This window comes from Dermacentor silvarum, chromosome 8 (genome assembly GCF_013339745.2).
Source record: "Dermacentor silvarum isolate Dsil-2018 chromosome 8, BIME_Dsil_1.4, whole genome shotgun sequence".
NCBI lineage: Eukaryota > Metazoa > Arthropoda > Arachnida > Ixodida > Ixodidae > Dermacentor > Dermacentor silvarum.
This window is the reverse complement of record NC_051161.1, coordinates 146,969,067-146,985,631: the sequence shown is the minus strand read 5'-3', so window position 1 is coordinate 146,985,631 and position 16,565 is coordinate 146,969,067. Positions and strand designations below refer to the sequence as shown.

The 16,565-nt window shown below is 47.4% G+C and overlaps 1 protein-coding gene across 1 annotated transcript in view; it reads right to left on the bottom strand.

Moving 5' to 3' along the window:
* The window catches only part of LOC119462479 (beta-hexosaminidase subunit beta), a 75,322-nt gene extending 59,687 nt beyond the window's left edge, over positions 1 to 15,635 (bottom strand). The window contains exons 1-6 of the mRNA XM_037723825.1: positions 15,290 to 15,635; positions 13,916 to 13,984; positions 11,700 to 11,749; positions 10,333 to 10,443; positions 8,820 to 8,918; positions 460 to 601 (exon numbers count right to left, since the gene is read on the bottom strand). Coding sequence (XP_037579753.1) covers positions 460 to 601; positions 8,820 to 8,918; positions 10,333 to 10,443; positions 11,700 to 11,749; positions 13,916 to 13,984; positions 15,290 to 15,635 — 817 coding nt within the window. The remainder of the gene's footprint in view (positions 1 to 459; positions 602 to 8,819; positions 8,919 to 10,332; positions 10,444 to 11,699; positions 11,750 to 13,915; positions 13,985 to 15,289) is intronic.
* Between the last annotated feature and the right edge of the window lie 930 nt (positions 15,636 to 16,565).

Below are 16,565 nucleotides of genomic sequence, written 5' to 3'. Positions count from 1 at the left end.
GAGCTCAAAGATTTAGTGTGAAGTGGCTTTAACAACATCTACACCTATCCATTAAAGTAGAAGCATCATAACTTAACCGAACAGGAATTCTCATCTGTTGGGGAACCCGCGTCCTGTAAAACTTTATGCCCGACTCTGTGTGACCAGAAGCACGCCCTCAGAAAGGATCGGCAGCATGCGAACCGCGAAAACCGCTTTGACATTTATGTTCCACACAGTTCTGCGTTCCAAGGGCAAACGACAAATTCTCGCTACCGCCATTAGGGCTGCCCGTCCAAACTTAGCTTATGCGTTTAATTTACTTCGGTACAGAAAAAAGGTCCACTGGGCAAATTAGCAAGTTGTCGTAATGAAAAGGAGCAGCGCCTATGGGGCAGGGTCATTGTCCTTTCCTGGTGTTCCTGTCCCATTCACGGTCCTTCTTTCTTTATTACTTTAGAACAATCCTGGCGGACTTACCGGGAAAAGCTCGTCCCAGCGCTTGCGTGTGTCCGGGAGTGTCAATCTCCGGGACGACGCGGATGCCACGCAGCCGCGCGTACTCCACAATTCCGCGCACGTCATCGGTCGTGTACACGTGGCGCTTGGAGTACGCGCCCATCTAAACGAGACGACAGCAAAAACAGGAAACATGGTGCACAATGGATTGGGAAGAGATCAAAGGTGTGAGGTGCAGGACACTGGACACTGGACACTGCCTAGCAACGAGCGCGAGTGTCTTCCAGGATGTTTAGGAAGTGAAATGAAAGTATCATAGCACAACTTATCGTATTATAGCTTGATATCACATCATAGCATATCATATCTTAGCATAACGCATCATAGCTTCAACAATTATGTGACTGAATGAGCAAGAAATGCGTGATGTCTTTATGCTACTGGTATCTTCAATGCTACTGATTACCATCATTGCTGTGTGGTATACTTCATCTGCGTTTGTTCGGTTTGAAGATTCATTTACACGATTGGAGAGGGGGGGGGGGGGGAGGCGTCAACAAGTAGAAAACGAAACACGTACAACACGGCTATCGGGCTATTTTTATGAAATATGATTTTGTATAACTCATAGCCTTATTCTCAAGGTTGGGGTTGCAACGAAGTTGAGAGCCTAAGGATTGTTCCAGTTTCAACCATATTTGCGAGAATGAAAGAACAAGTCTTACTTGCATTTTGAGTTTTAGCCTCCATGTGTACTCGTAGACTATGCCATCAGAAAGGCGGCTACACTGCTAGCCCTAAAGACGCACAACATATAAAGCGATAAGCAATGGACACACTTTACTCGTGTGAAAATGGAGGCGCTTGTTTGCGTGTCGAAGCTATTGATTGAGAACTGTTAATGAAGTCAGTTCTGAAATAGCGGTGACTAGATTAGCAAATGTCTCCTCAGGTGATTAATATTCACATTACTACGGAGCTGTGGGAAGGTTTGAACTCGATAAAAAGAGAGAGAGCCGAAAAAAAAATGGAGAAACGCGTCGGTGTTGTAGCTGCTATTGTGAAATAAGACGCAAATTTTTTTTGCACACCGGCAGAAGAAAATGCGCGATACGTGGTAATACCACGTGGTAATAAGTGCAGTATAGCATCACTGTATATCACGTTTGCAAAAATTTCACAGAAGCTAAATTCAGCCGCCTAACTCAATGGCACGAATGGCTGAAAATGTGAACAAAAAAGCGCTGCATGTGCCCACTTGTCCGCTAAGAAGTAAACGCCACTCGACTGCATGAAACTTTGAAGGAACAAAATCCTATATAATCGCATTTGGCTTCCTCATGGCTGTGACGACAGCCGTGTACTATCACAGCGGAGACTGCTGTCTTTTCTAATGGAGTACCGCTTTTGCGAAGCCCACTGCATCGTCTTCGCCTGCTATAATATTGACTGTCGTTGCCTTCGATATACACATGCGCATGCACCGCCTCTCTCAGTGTGCGTGGCACATAAGACGCTGCAGAAAAGAAAAAAAAAGTTGTCGCAGTTTCGCCTGAAAGGCGAAGCATCAATTGCGATAGCAAATTTGTAGAGAGCTATACGGAGTAATGATATTAGCTTTATCAGCTGTACAAACTTGGACATGCAGCAGCACCGGCAACACGCAGAACTGTTGTCGACGCTGTCGGCGTTTTGCCCGCGTTCGCTCAAAATGCGTGCGGCGTTGGTGACTATTGCCGGAGCCTCTGATATAAATAGGCACTTGGTGCCGCAGCTAAACGTCGCCTCCCTTCCCTCCCCTCCCCCCCTCCCCCACGGCCTCTCGCGCGTCGGAAGAAGGCGTGTTTGCTCTACATATATGGTGATTGTAAAGGAGGAAAGAGACGCCTACTTCTGCAGCCCTTAAGGGAGCACTGCGCAGAACGCGCGTTTGTTCTCCGCCGTGCGTTCATTCCCCGTAAAAGCGCGCGCGTTTAGCAGTGGGTTATTCCCGACGCTGTATTGAAGCGTTTCTCAATTATTGGTAACATGTTTGTGTTTCTAGTGGAACGCAAGCGCCAATGGCGGGCGGATGCTGCTAACCACGACGCCGAGCTAACGCGATCGAACGCATGCGATAACGACGAGCCGAGGAGACCGCGTTGCGGGCAGAGCAGCGTCAACGTGGCAATGGCGGGAACGCGTTCGCCGGGGCCAACGCCCCTTTCGGCGGGAGTTTCTCAAGCGGCACTTGGGCACGCGTGCTTGGGTACGACGCAGAGAACGGCGTCACTAACGGCGCTGCCAATGGCACACGCGCTCGGGTGCGACGTAGAGAATGACGTAACTGACGGCGCAGCCAATGGAGACCTTTATCGAAACATGTGGCAAACGGTTTTTCGTTTTGTCTAGTAGCGCTGCAGGACGCAGGCCACCCGGTGTCCCTGCACTGGATCCCCGCCCACGTAGGGATCCCGGGCAACGAGGCAGCCGACACCCTGGCGAAGGACGCCCACCACACGACTGTGCCCCTCAGTCGGGCCGTGACGGAGGGCGACTTCACAGGACTGAGGCTGCGGCGACACCTGGCGACCCACCACCCAGACAAACGGGTGGCACTGGGATGCCCCCCACGACCACTCCCCCAGCGAGGCCTGGCTCGCAGGGAGACCTCGCTCCTTCTCCGGCTCCGCATCGGCTGCAGCTGGACGGCAGCACGCAGCTACCGACTGGGACGAGCGACGTCCCCGGCCTGCAGCTCCTGCGGGGAGCCGGAGACGATCGAACATCTCCTGCTGGCCTGCCCGGCGTACCTCCAGCAGCGGGGCCCACTCCTGCAGGAGTTCCGCCGCCTGGGCCTCCCCTCTGGCAAGGAGGAAGATCTCCTCTTCCCGGGCCGACACCACCTTTCTGCACTTCGAGGCGTCGTGGAGTTCCTTGACTCGTCAGGGCTCTCCGCACGCCTCTAAGGACATTTCTACAAGCGGGAAGGCCTCACGGCCCCCCACCCCACCCCGGGCCTGACCGGCCTGGCACAACACCCCTGCAGACTCTGCAGCACACCAAGGCCTTCCATCTCGGCCTGATACGTGCCGCCTATGCCTGCCGGTTTTGCTTCGCCCAGCCATGGCGACTCCACTCTATCCCTTCTTTCGCTCCCACTTACCCCTCCCCGTTGGCGCTGAGCCGTGCTCCCTCAAGGGCTGCAGAAGATAGCGCCAACCTTTCCCTTTCCCTCAAGAACCACTTATCATCATCATCGTTTTGTCTAGCCATGTACAGATTTCGCTGTAATACCAAGCGATAATGTTGTGTGAACGCTCAGTAGCTAGCGCCGTCCAGCTACTTCCTGCACATTGCCGCACGTCATCAGTTTCATTGCGATGGTGTTTTTTTTTTTATGACGAGTGTTTTTGTCTTTCTTTTTGACCATACAGAACTAAAAAAATAATAATAAACTGTGGCAGATAGCGTAACTGTTGCCGTTGAGCTGAATTACTCGAGGCGGCAGACATTACTCGCACGAGAAATTGAATTGAATAATTGTCTAATCAACAAACAATGATTCATTAAAATTGCACATAATTACTTAAGGGCATATAACGTAATTTACGAATTGTAGCCGGTAAGCTCGCAAAGCATATCCACTCTGAACGAACTGTCAGCATAACACCAGTTTCGCGATAAAATACATTGGCTCCAATCGCTTTTGTGCTTCAATGACAGAACGATGTTTTCTAAAAAAGTAACTGCATGAGAACAACAATCCATTTTTACCGCCACTTTGACGGCGCGTACTTAGAAATCGGCGGCTTCCTCAGATTTCGCTTTACGTGGCTGGGCTTGCAAACCCATCGGCTACAACTTGTAGGTTGCAATATGTGCCGTAAAGTGATTATTTAAAAAGTCATTAGTGATCGTTTGTTAATTAATCCATTATGCATTTCGAATTCTTCTGCGAGTAGTGTGCGCCGATTAGAGTAAGTCAGCTCAAGGAGTACAATTACGCTATCGGCCTCAGGCACTTACAGAAAAAAAAAAATCTGTATCATGTCAAAAAAAAAAAAAAAAACGCCCCGTATACGGCGAAGCAGAAGCCGCCACAGTTTTCGTGTGGTGGCGCTATCGGTGTCAACTGTCAACCAATGAACAGCCAGCAACATCGCCTACGTTGGATCCCCGAAGAAGCCGTATACCGGGTGTTTAAGTAACATTTAAAAATAGACGTCTTGAAATAAAATACGTTTTCTTCGGAGACATGCCGCCAATAGTGGCGACCACGGGTTGACGGTTGATGCGGGGTATGGTATGGGCTTCAGAGCTCGTCAAACCGAAGCTGGGAGGCTGCAGCGCTTCTCGAAGTGACGTTCTGCTTACGTCACCCAGCAGCGGGCAGCCAAATCAGTGCGGCAGCGAGGCACCCGGAGCCGCCGCAAGATGGCTGCCCGCTGAGAACGGTCGCTGCAGCCTCACAGCTACGGTTTCGCGCGCTCTGATAGCCGAAATAGGTCGTACCACTGTTCCACGGATAGTGGCATTTTTGCACAAGCAGAAGTTTACATGGCTTGTACGGAGAGCTCGTTGTAATTTCCCAATTACGATGAGCCTGCTGAAACTAAAAGCTTCAAAGTAAATCATGGATTTTGTTAATTAGCGAATAATTACCCCGTGTCACCCTTACCCCGTGGTCGCCACTACAGCACAGAATAAGTCTCCGAAGGAACCGTCCACTCATTTCAAAACGGCTATTTTTGAATTTTAATTAAACTCTTTCTAGAAACCCCCGGTATGACTAAGGCGCTGGCATGGCCGCTGAATCTGGTAACGCGCTGTCGCACGCCGGCGTCGGTGATGAGCTAATAGCAGGCAGCAACGCATCGCTACCCGGCCGTCGAAACACGCGGCCACACGCCAGCGGCGGTCGAGTCTATGCATCATGCAGGAACGAACATGTGTCGGAAATAACAAAGGGCGTAAAAGACATTTGTGATGGCTCTGTCATAGTGAATGAATTCCACCGGTTACAGGGTAGATTTAGGGTCGTTGCAAAACTGATCCCTGGTATTTCGGAACCCTGTGAGCGAACTCCCTTATACAAGGTAAACTTTTTTAACTGCGCTAACCCACACGAACAAAGATGAGGCAGACATGACGTGCACAGAACAGCAACTGAGTGTTTAATGGGTGCAAATAACATATATACAGAGGACCATTAATACATCTGATTGGCCATGCAGCCATGGATAAGTTGACGTCACAAAGTAGCATCTAAAAACCCATCTCGCCATCAGCTAGTGACACTGAAGGTTCGCTTACACACCCACGTGTAGTGTTTATCTTAAGCGCCTCAAACAGCTCCCTAATACTACAGTCCCTATGACGGTAGACAATTCTAGTTTGTTTAAGAAGTGGAATGCAGGTGGCCTTGTTTAGCTTTTTACACTCATTGCAGTACTTAGCCACGTGGCAATAATCATCTGCAGAGCTATATTGTAGATGTTCTTTCAGCCGAACAGTACTACACCTAGCCGTCTGACCGATGTATACACACCCACAAGACTGGAAAGGGAAATTCATACACTACTGCGCAGGCGCAGGGTACAATGGTTGAATCTCGCTTATGCTCAATTCTGCAGACAAAGGGGCAGTGATTAGGTGCCCTGTCAATCACATTCATTACCCTAGCACGCAAACGCGACATTTTCTGAGGGGCTGAGAATGCTACGCGGACCCCATACTGTTGCACTACATTCTTCAAGTTGTGTGCAACTTTGTGCTCGTACGGAATCACAGCATGCGCTCTTCTTTCCTTGTTATTAGTGAGGGGTGCCTGCACACCAGTACTCTTAACTTTCTTTACTAATTTATCACAGGTTGCTCCAATCACGAATTTTGGGTATACAGCCTAGTCACTTGGAAACTAACACTTTCCGTTACTACATGGGGGCATGACTTCTGTAGTGCTGCATCTATGCAACACAAGGTTATTCCACTCGTTACAATCTTTGAATGACTCGAGGAAAAATTGAGGGGGGACTGATGGGACCTTGGTAGATAAAATCAACATATATGGAACAACTCGAAGCGGAGACGTATATCTATAAATTGCAATTCATTTTCGTGGGGAAGTTCTATAGTAAAATTGAGGCCCAGCCCCGACCTACAAAAAGCTTTCTTCACTTGAAGAGACCGTTTTTCAAGCCTACTTCCACCTACAAAAATAAAGTAATCATCGACGCAGCGACAAGGACAACACTGAAGAGCGGTGGGTCGCAGCTCTACGCAGTCTCACATTAGATGAACAGCTATGGGCAGTCCAACGGGCCCGCGAAGCGGCCGATAGGCTAGGCCTTTCGGTCCCAACGTGGGAGCGGCCCGCTTCGGGCTAGGAATCTAGCGCGACCCAATGACCAAAATAAAGTTTTTCCATTCATCCATCTATCGACACAACGAAAGGCACGGGAAGCCATACTACCGATTGTTTTATTAACATCTCTATCCACTTTAGCTAAGGAGATGTCGCTGAGGGTAGGGGCCACCCTAGAGCCTATGCACACCCCTGGCTTCTACATGTATTGCTGCCCTCGCCAGCATACCTATGTAGACCTATGTAGGCGTTCAGTCCAGTCAAGCTGTTAGAAGATTTTAGCCATGGAGCAATTGGTTTGCGCCTCGCAACGCTGTTGTGCTCTCGGACGAGTGTAATATGTTTAACATACATAAATAAATGTTCGCTTTTTTACATATTTTTGTCGTAAAATACCTCAAAGAAAGCATCCCGGAAAACTACGAAGTCCAGTTAGTTCAATTCAACAAAATAAAAGAAACACGTCCACAAATATAAGTGAGAAATTGTAATGCAAGGAAGCGGTGGGCTGGGCAATGATTGACATGTATTGAACATGCGCAGCCTCAATATATATTACGTTGCACTTACCTACGCAGAACACTGCGCATGTTTATGAGTCTCGAGCGACCGAACGAAGTGTAGGTGCCATGTAACAAGATTTGTCCCTCGGACTTCCGCTCGATTAATTTGAACATGTTTAACATAAGAGAGGAAAGTGGAAGGGAGTTCAACATGGTCCAAACACAGCGCATAAGTTCCCCGTCTCCCTGCCCCCCCCCCTCCCCCCGATGGAACTCGCTTGGCGTGGGTGCCAGCCTCCACCCCCCCCCCCCCCCAAGTAAAAAAAAAAAAAAAACCTGGCGCCGCCCTGTTGTAATATCATCATAATCGTTATGTCATCTGTAGACCGTGGTTATCACAAAATCATGACGCCTTCAAGCATAAAGGCGTCGGCATGCCTTTGGCAGCTGTCGTCCCTAAGTCGTCGGCACGCAGTGATTGTCATGCCGCCGTGGTTCCATCGTGATGATTCCGTCGTCGTCATCATTATATCACTGTCTTCCCGTTGCCGTCGTGCTGTGGTCGTCACGCCGTCATCGTAATACCGTCGGCATAGATGAAAATGTGTCCCACTCGGCCGTATGCTCTGGCTACTGGCGCCTTGCTGATATTGCACGAGCCCAATACCGATCACCCAGTATACCAGAGGCAAAAAAAGTAAATAAGTTGCTAATATTTGCGCCATTGCTACGTTTGCCTGACAGCGTCATGTTTGGTTAAATCTATCATCGCACTTACGTCGTTATCATTTCGTTCGCGCAAAACAGTTCAATTGCGTCATTTCCTGCTAAAATTTCGTTCAATTGCGTTACGATTGCACAACAGTTGCCTTAAGATTTGCGGAAACATCAAACAAAGCTTCGCATAATATCTATAGCCGCATAAACACGGGATCGGCCGATGTATTTTTTTTATATTTTCGTTCGCCGTAGGTGAAACTAGTACCCCTGTCACACGGCACATGTAATGTCATTTGCAGCAAATAAAATTCATATTCAATGTCATTGCGTTCCCAGTATACACGGGTAAACAAAATTGCATTCGCAATTCATGGCAATGTTTATCGGCAGGCTGCTACGATAACGAAACGTTACAAATCGTGCTTCTTTTTTACATATTTTCACTATATTGCTAGCAATACAATGGTAAAAATTGGAAGGTTATTTGAAAATATATTGCATTTCGTTTTAACTTATCGATTTTGTAATTTTTTGCCAAGCCCATATCGTTGAGATTACGCAAGTCGCGCGTGCATAAGTTTGGGAAACTCATTCAGTGGGCGAATCCATTAGCTGTGAATGTCATTCACTATGCCCGTGTAGAAGCAACAAAAATGGCATTGACACGTAATCTCATTGGGTGCGAATGGCATTACATGTGCCGTGTGACAGGGGTATAAGACCGGAAGGAACAAGATTCAGTTTCTGAGGTGCCGACGTACTGCTATGGCAGTTAAAAAGATTCTGTGAACAAGAGGTTCACTGTAGCTCACCTCAGTAAGATTGGGAAAGGTTTCCATATAAATTGGCCACGACTGGTCGTCTACCATGTGCCAATGAAGGACGTTCAACTTGTTGTAGGACATGGCATCCTGCACACAAAGTGAACAAGGCCAGGAGTCTTGGACACCGCTATAGCATCCACGAGGTGGAAAAAAGCTGCGTTGCCGCCGCAAAGCATAGTTCTTTTTTTTTTTGGGGGGGGGGGGGGGCGGTTGGCGTACATTTTCTCGGCGACATATCGCAGCTTGTACAGCCACCATCCTGTACAGCGTGGTGTAAAGCCACTTTGTACAGCCACTTTGTACAGCCACCACCTCTTTAGCATTGATACAGGGCCAAAGTGGATACTCTTACAGCGTGGCACTACCCCAACACGTGTAATCGATAATGACGTGCCATATTACAAGGATCCCTTGCGTCCCGGAGAAAAAGGGCGCGCTTTGAAATCCAGCTTCATAAAAATAGCACCGTCAACAATCCCAAACGTTCACAGCTATTTCACAGATACTATCGCTTCGGCTTCCATCACTTTAGCAAACATAGTGGCGCATAGGTTGTCAAAAAATCTTATTAGTTCTTATTGCTTTATCAGAAGTAAATCTTCAAAGTTTTTGCTGGTCTGGAACCAAAACCGGGACCCGTCGCTGTGACTGTTTTACCATATGAGCTCACCATATTACCTCATAGGGCTTGGCGAAGATAGACCAACAACTAATTACTCAGAAACTTGAAACTTAAAGCTTCCCGCTACTTTAAGGTTGATGGAGAGCTTTCCCAATCTTAAAATGACACGCATAGTAGAATAAATAACCAGTTATCCGCCCCCCGCTTTCTCATAGCGCCGAAACTACTCCGAGGCTGTGCGGTGGTTATAAGATCTCTGGGTAAACACAGGGTTGTTATCACCAGTAGCATAATTAATCGTATCGAAAATGATGAACTTACGGTCCCAAACTACTCCAGTGTTCTGTTTACTGTGGGGTACTTGTAACGTCGTTGAGCAAACAGCACTGTTAAAATCCATGACTAAGGATGTAGAAAACATAGGTGGTACAAATTCGTTACTGGAAAGAACCAGCGCTGGAACCAAGAGGAGGCTTTTAGTGCCGGCAAACCTCTTACTTCCAACCTTGTTAATAGTTGTAGCCTGCTGACGACGCTACGTGCATCAAAGCATGGTCATGAGCGGCTCCGCGTCTCCTATATATGGTAAAATATATAGACGCACCACCCTTCACTGCATTATAGAACTAAACAACAATGCATCTCAATGTACAACAAACTAGCTGCAGTTTCGTGCTCGTTCTTTTTTTTTTTTTTCATTCACTTGCCAATTATCATTCGTTCGCTTCTGCTTGACTGTCCGTTGCAATCTATAGAAACAAGCGGCAGGTTCTTATGCTGTTTTAATACGCGATTGGCGGTTCTGATGACAGTGCAAATGTACGCTCACATTTGGAATTTCAATCTCAGGGTGTATAATGCCTTTCAACGTGCACCTACCAGATTCTGCTTGATAACCGGTACAGGGAGGAAGTGGCGTGCCGTATCGATTAGAATTCCACGGTGCGAGAAGCGCGGAAAATCGTGCACCACACCGCAGTTGATCGTTGCCTGCGAGGAAGCACACGACGCGGTATACATTTGTATCTCAATCGAATACATCTGTATTTGCGGGACCCGATGATATCTGTCAGACTTACAAGGCTTTGAAGAGAGCAAGCACCATTTCTAGAGGCTGCAAGATAGCTGATAACGGCAAAGCGTACTCGATAGAGCCAATCCGTGCATGCTGTCATGGTGGTGGGGTGAGCCCCCGTTATTCAAGTAACGCATATTCACGCAGAGAAAGTTTGGCAGATTGTCCAAAACAAATCAACCTCTTATTTACCTTGCTCCTCCCCTCTGGAATATACAGCTGTACCTTTAAGGTATAATAAATAAATAAATAAATAAATAAATAAATAAATAAATAAATAAATAAATAAATAAATAAATAAATAAATAAATAAATAAATAAATAAATAAATAAATAAATAAATAAATAAATAAATACACCTCATCAATAAAGTTTTGCTTTTGAATGAACATTATTCGGGGTCTAAGACCAGAACCACATGCATGCACGATACTACCAGTACATGGGACGCATTGTCATATCCATATTTCTACTAAGAACCAACAGTAGTCTCGTTGTTTCTACTTATGCAGCCGCTGTACCTGCTTTCGATCGCAGTATTGTAATTCGGTCAAGATGCAGCTGCGCCTTCCTACTGCGGCAAATTAAGATCACCATTTCACAGATTTGTGCAGTCCATTCTTTTGCTTGGCGTAAAACATACTTCCCTCAGTGTATATCTGAGGCCGTATATTGATACAAGGGTTGCGATGTCTTCGTTATGTACCACCCAATCGTGCTGGAATCAAGTGGACCTCATGGATGACGCTTTGGAGAATAAAATCTCTTGGAGCTAGAAGCGTTTGCTCGTATCCTACACCAAACCGCTCAGCTATATTGGCTTTGGCATGGTTACTATCGCTTCAACGATCGGCGCTGTTGACAAGCATACACAAAGGTGAGGCTGCTCTGAACTCCTTTGCGCTTCTTTTTGTCATAAATACACAGACAAATGCGCACGTCAGTTTAATAGCACACTATGCTAACGATATTATTCTTCTACTAAAGATAATTCAGGAACCCGAACCGCACTTATAGTCATTGTTTTCAATGCAATTCATTCTTTTGGCTCACGAGACGCAAGATAAATTCTATATTTCGTCGATACGTGACCGTAAAGGAAAGAGAGAGTATGCAATGAACCGCACAACGCTGAAAATACCGCGGCTGCAAATATATGTCAGCCACTTACGTATCGCAGAAAGGGCCGTGCCTGCACCATTTGGCTGAATGTCTCCAAGCCTGACAAAAAGAAACGGCGTAGTTTATTCAAAGCGCATCGCTTCCGCCGCTTTCACCAAAGCATTACGAGATGACCTTCCCCCTCTAACCCACCGTGGTTGCTTAGTGGAATGGAATATTGCCAGAAACGAATCGAATCGAACATCGAATATCTTTCTGGCGTTTTTCGAATAATGAATAGCCGTTATCACAAGTAACATAAAACGATGCTCACATCCCAGTATTCTTTAAAACTAGCAAGATTCTGGCATAACATGGCACGTTATGAATCATTGCTTATTAAAAGCGCCACTGGTGCATTATAAGCCAAACAAGTAGTTCTTTCGCATGTGCAAGGCTCTTCAGAGAGCGCGAATGATCGCTCTACAGCATGTAAAGTATGGCTGCCTAAGTGACGTAGCATGCTCCACTGCGCATGTTCTGATGTTCTGTCTATACTATGCTCGCAGGGGTGAAAACTTGCCGTACTTCAGCTGCAATTTTAGGTTTATTCGGGCGCAGTTGACGTTAACAATTATTCAAAAGTATTCGAGAATATTCGCATTTACGCATAGTGACTATTCGATTTGTTATTGGTGGTCGAAATTAGTACGGAGTCGCTCTTACGGCGTGCCTCTTAATCAGATCGTGGTTTTGGCATGTGAAACCAAATAATTTAATTTTCCTTCTCTAGAAATGGTCACGCGTATAATATTCACAGCCATCGGTCAAGTAAAACTAAATGCACTGGTTTTCATCACGTGATCGAAACTAAGAAACGTCGCGCTTGTTCAGCACTTGGGGAAAACCAAGTGCTGATGTGTGCCCTCCTTCGATTTTAACTAAATGGCTAGATCTCTGAAAACTTAAGAATCGTTGTCGAAATTATTGACCCGAAAAAGTAAACTGCCATCTACCCGACCGTAGAACGAAGGTAGAAAGGCAACTCATACGAGGTCCTCAGAAAAAAAAAAAAAAAAAAAAAGGTTCGCTGTTGATCCGGCGGCCGAACCAGAGACGAACGCCTTTCAGGGGCGGTCGCTCATCCTAAGGGCCGTATAACGTAAAACTATTCCATTCTAATTTCATTCCAATCTCCTGATTTCAGTATCACGTAAATGCCGACGCAAGCCCAATGAAATGCTCTCCTCGTTTATGCGAGGTCATTTCTGTTTGCTTTTAAAGCCAATAGCCATTGCAATACTCGCGACTTCAACCCTCCATTGTCAACCCTTCGAGAATTGCGGCTCTCAGCTCGTGTCGGAGACCACAGTAGGGCTATCTTTTTTAACTACATTGGCTACACGAGTGTAGGTATAGTGTAGAAATCCACCATTTTTTAACTGGTGTAGACGAAGTGTAGCTCCGCCCACCCACACGAAGCCATTTTTAATAGCAGTAGCGTAGCATGAAAAATACTTTCCACACCGCAGTTTCTATGAGTGCAGGCAGGAGACGACAAACGGACTCGCGTTGCGAACGCGTGGCGCCATTTTGTCTGCGACTGCCTGCGCTGATATGGCGACGATAGTCAAGATTCGCTGTAGGGACGGGCATCGAAGTGCCGGCGTGGCTGTGTGTCGGAAACGGTCACAGGGGAAGGTGAGCTCATCCTCCAAGAAGACAAAATTATCTTACTCACGGATGGTGCAGGCTGTCTCATATGCGTAGAGAAGTTGTAACACCCCTGTAACGCCGATTTCACAGCTAGCCCACATGGAGAAACCAGAGCCTGCTGACGCTGATCCTACGCCTAGTTTAGCGACGCGCGTCACCCGGCTTGGGCAGCACCTTGACACTCTCGCCACAGAATAGGTGCCAATGGAAGGGAAGCGCAGCAGAGGATGGCAGGGAATTAGGTGGGGTGATGAAATATTATGTCCTGCAGTAAATATAGCTGCTGCTGATGATGATCATAAAAGTACAAAGCTCGGATACCAGTGAAGTATTGTAAAAAAACGCGAGGTACACTGCGGGCAGTGGCAAACCAGATTGGTGCGACTTACGAAGCGTCAGAGTACTCAGATTTGCATTCACGTGCGTAGGTTTTTGTCATCAAGTGAATGTTTCTAATGCAACTCAATTTGTTAGGTGAGTGATTTATTTGCACAGATCAGCGCTGGCTTACGCTTATCATCGCAATGAAGGACCAGGCACAAAGCTGGGACGCATTGCCATGGTCCTTACCTCGCAGTGCTCCCCAGACCGTCATCGATGTTAAGTTGGCGTCGCCGCGCGTCGGTATTGTGAGTGCGTCTGAAAAATTGAGACGAATAAGCAGAATTAAAATAGGGCTTAAAATGGGGTGAGTTGGCTCGAGTTGATTATGATGGCAGCGCAGAGGGGACGACAGCAAAGAGAATAAGAGCAACGTCGTACAATCGTTAAAACCCACAGTTTGTTGCAGTCTGCAAGAAAGGAAATAAATTTTGCATTTCTATTTTTTATATCAACCCACTCGATGCGAAATCAGTCTTCTTTAAAGATATGGCTTAAGATAACAGTATTTGAGTGCGATCGCCGACGGGCGTTTTGTGTTTATTTCTTGCAAATTGCGATAAAGTCTCAGGTAGTTAGTGCGTGTCCTGTGTTGGCATGAGCTGCAAATCAATCGAGCGAGAACTTTTAAAAGCGAGAGGCCGAATATTCCGTTAACGGGCCACATAATGCGGACACCGGACTATTGAGATAAGGCACTAAAATCTAGCACTTTCACTTCAGTCTCAAACTACAAAATAGGACGACAAAATCGATTTCTTATTGTCATCTGCATGACAAAAGAACGAAAAAAAAAACGAAACCTGCAAGAAACTATAGATTACTGTCATTTCGATGCTTACTGACAGACTCTAGGAGTACAGGTTCCTAAATGACTATTCCCGACTACGACTCACCTATATCGACTCCTCAGAACATGCCGCGACCACGTTGTTCCATACTTATGCGCAAACATGTGTAAAAGTACCTGAACCGTTGGGCATTGACGCTCAGTGTCATGTCGGCGAACTTGGATTGCGTTTGTATGCATTTTGATTCACGATGTTTGCTCCTCGTTTAACTACGATATATGTCGGCGATATTCAATCCTTCAACGCGAACCGAATCATAATAGATACTTCTGCTACTCCATCCCAATTTATGGATTTTATTAAACAGTCAACGCTTCGCGCTCTTCCTCCTATAGTTTCCCCAGTGCCGGCTGGGTTACACAGCGAAGAAATACATTTTGGGTGAAGATATTACGCAAGAACCTGCAGGGGCACAGCAGTGTTAATGTCCGATGCAGTCGGAGCAGAATGCATATAATTCTTTGGACCAGGTAGCATTCAGACGAGGGTAGCTTTTTTGTTTTCTTTGTGAGGTCCTCAAAACACCCTTCACTTTGAATTAATTTTCGTATAGAAACAATGGTATTAAGGCAATTTGCGGCCTTGTTCTGCCTTCATTTAGAGAGCTTTACTCACATATGAATCACGCAGGGTGTCACAGGAGTCCGGGGCAAACTGATTTCGGCGTACCTAGCAGGAAAGTGCCATTCACAGTGCTACATGTGCCACTCACAATTTTCATTGTCGTTGAGCTGCGGATACCCGCAGTGGACGCCAGAGTGTTGGTGCACGACCACGTGAAGACGCGCCAGCAGACCGGCAGCCGCGTCGGCCGGTTTCTTCTCCGGGGCAGCTCTGCTGGAAGCGGGCATGGCCGACAGCCGCACCAACTTGCGGTAGCGTTCAACGGCACGCCTCGTGACGTCACACTCGGCATCCGTGGTGATCTCGAAGCGGAGTGCGTCCAGCAAGCGCGTCTCCATCGACACGCTGAGCTGCCTCGGCGCTGGCCACAACGGCAGCACATCGCCCACGCTCTTCTGCAGAGGCGAAAGCGGTGGCACCCGTTGTTGCTTCATCTTTTGCCGTTGTCCATCTTTACTGATTTAATTATTATTGCGATAGTATATGGACACTTCAACCGGATTTCTGCCGTCGGCGTCGCCGTCCCCGTCGTCGTGAGGTTCCGTATAGATTCCAAGGGCGATAAAATCGTCGCCGCGCGCCGTATGCGCGAGCAAAAGCGCGCGGGGGACGCGCGCGCTATCACGGAGAGCGAACGCACGGCCGAAAGCAAACGCGACCGTCGTGCGAAAGGCCGTGGGGGTATGGGAGGGAGGGAGGCGGGGCGACGCTGTGCTCCGGCACCAAAGGCGTATCTTGCAATCGGGCGTAAGGGGAACTTGCCCCTCAATCTCCCACGCGAAAGCAAGAAAGCGGGAAGGCAGCGCGGGAGGCAGGGGGGGGGGGCGCAGCGTCTACTCTGCCAACAACTCCGTTCATACTTTGCCCGGCTGTGGCCGTCGCCCGCACGGTCTCTTATCTCCACACGGCTCTGACCTTTGTATGCGCTGTGCATCCGCCGCTCAGTTTCCTTTGAAGCGATAGACCGCACGAAGCTTGCCCGCTGCGGCTGCTGCGATTGCTGCCAGCGTTTTGACAGTCGTTGTCTGTGGTCATTCAGTGTGATCTATTCATGTTTGCTTGTGCGCGCTGACACCACGCTTGTTAATTCAGTTAGTAAGCGGATGTGTCCAAGTTTATGCAGCCGATAAAACTACTATCCTACTCTGAATAGCTCTCTACTAATTTGCTATCGCAATTGATGCTTCGCCTCTCGGGCGAAACTGCGACTTTTTTTACCTAATTATTTACCTACGGTAACTGCAGGGTAGCAATCAATTCAGTGGCAATTTCCATTACCGTTACCATAAAGCAATTCCGCGCGAAAGCCACGGGCGGTCGCGGACAGCATCGCCTGAATTCCTTGAATAGCACCGAAGCGTTTA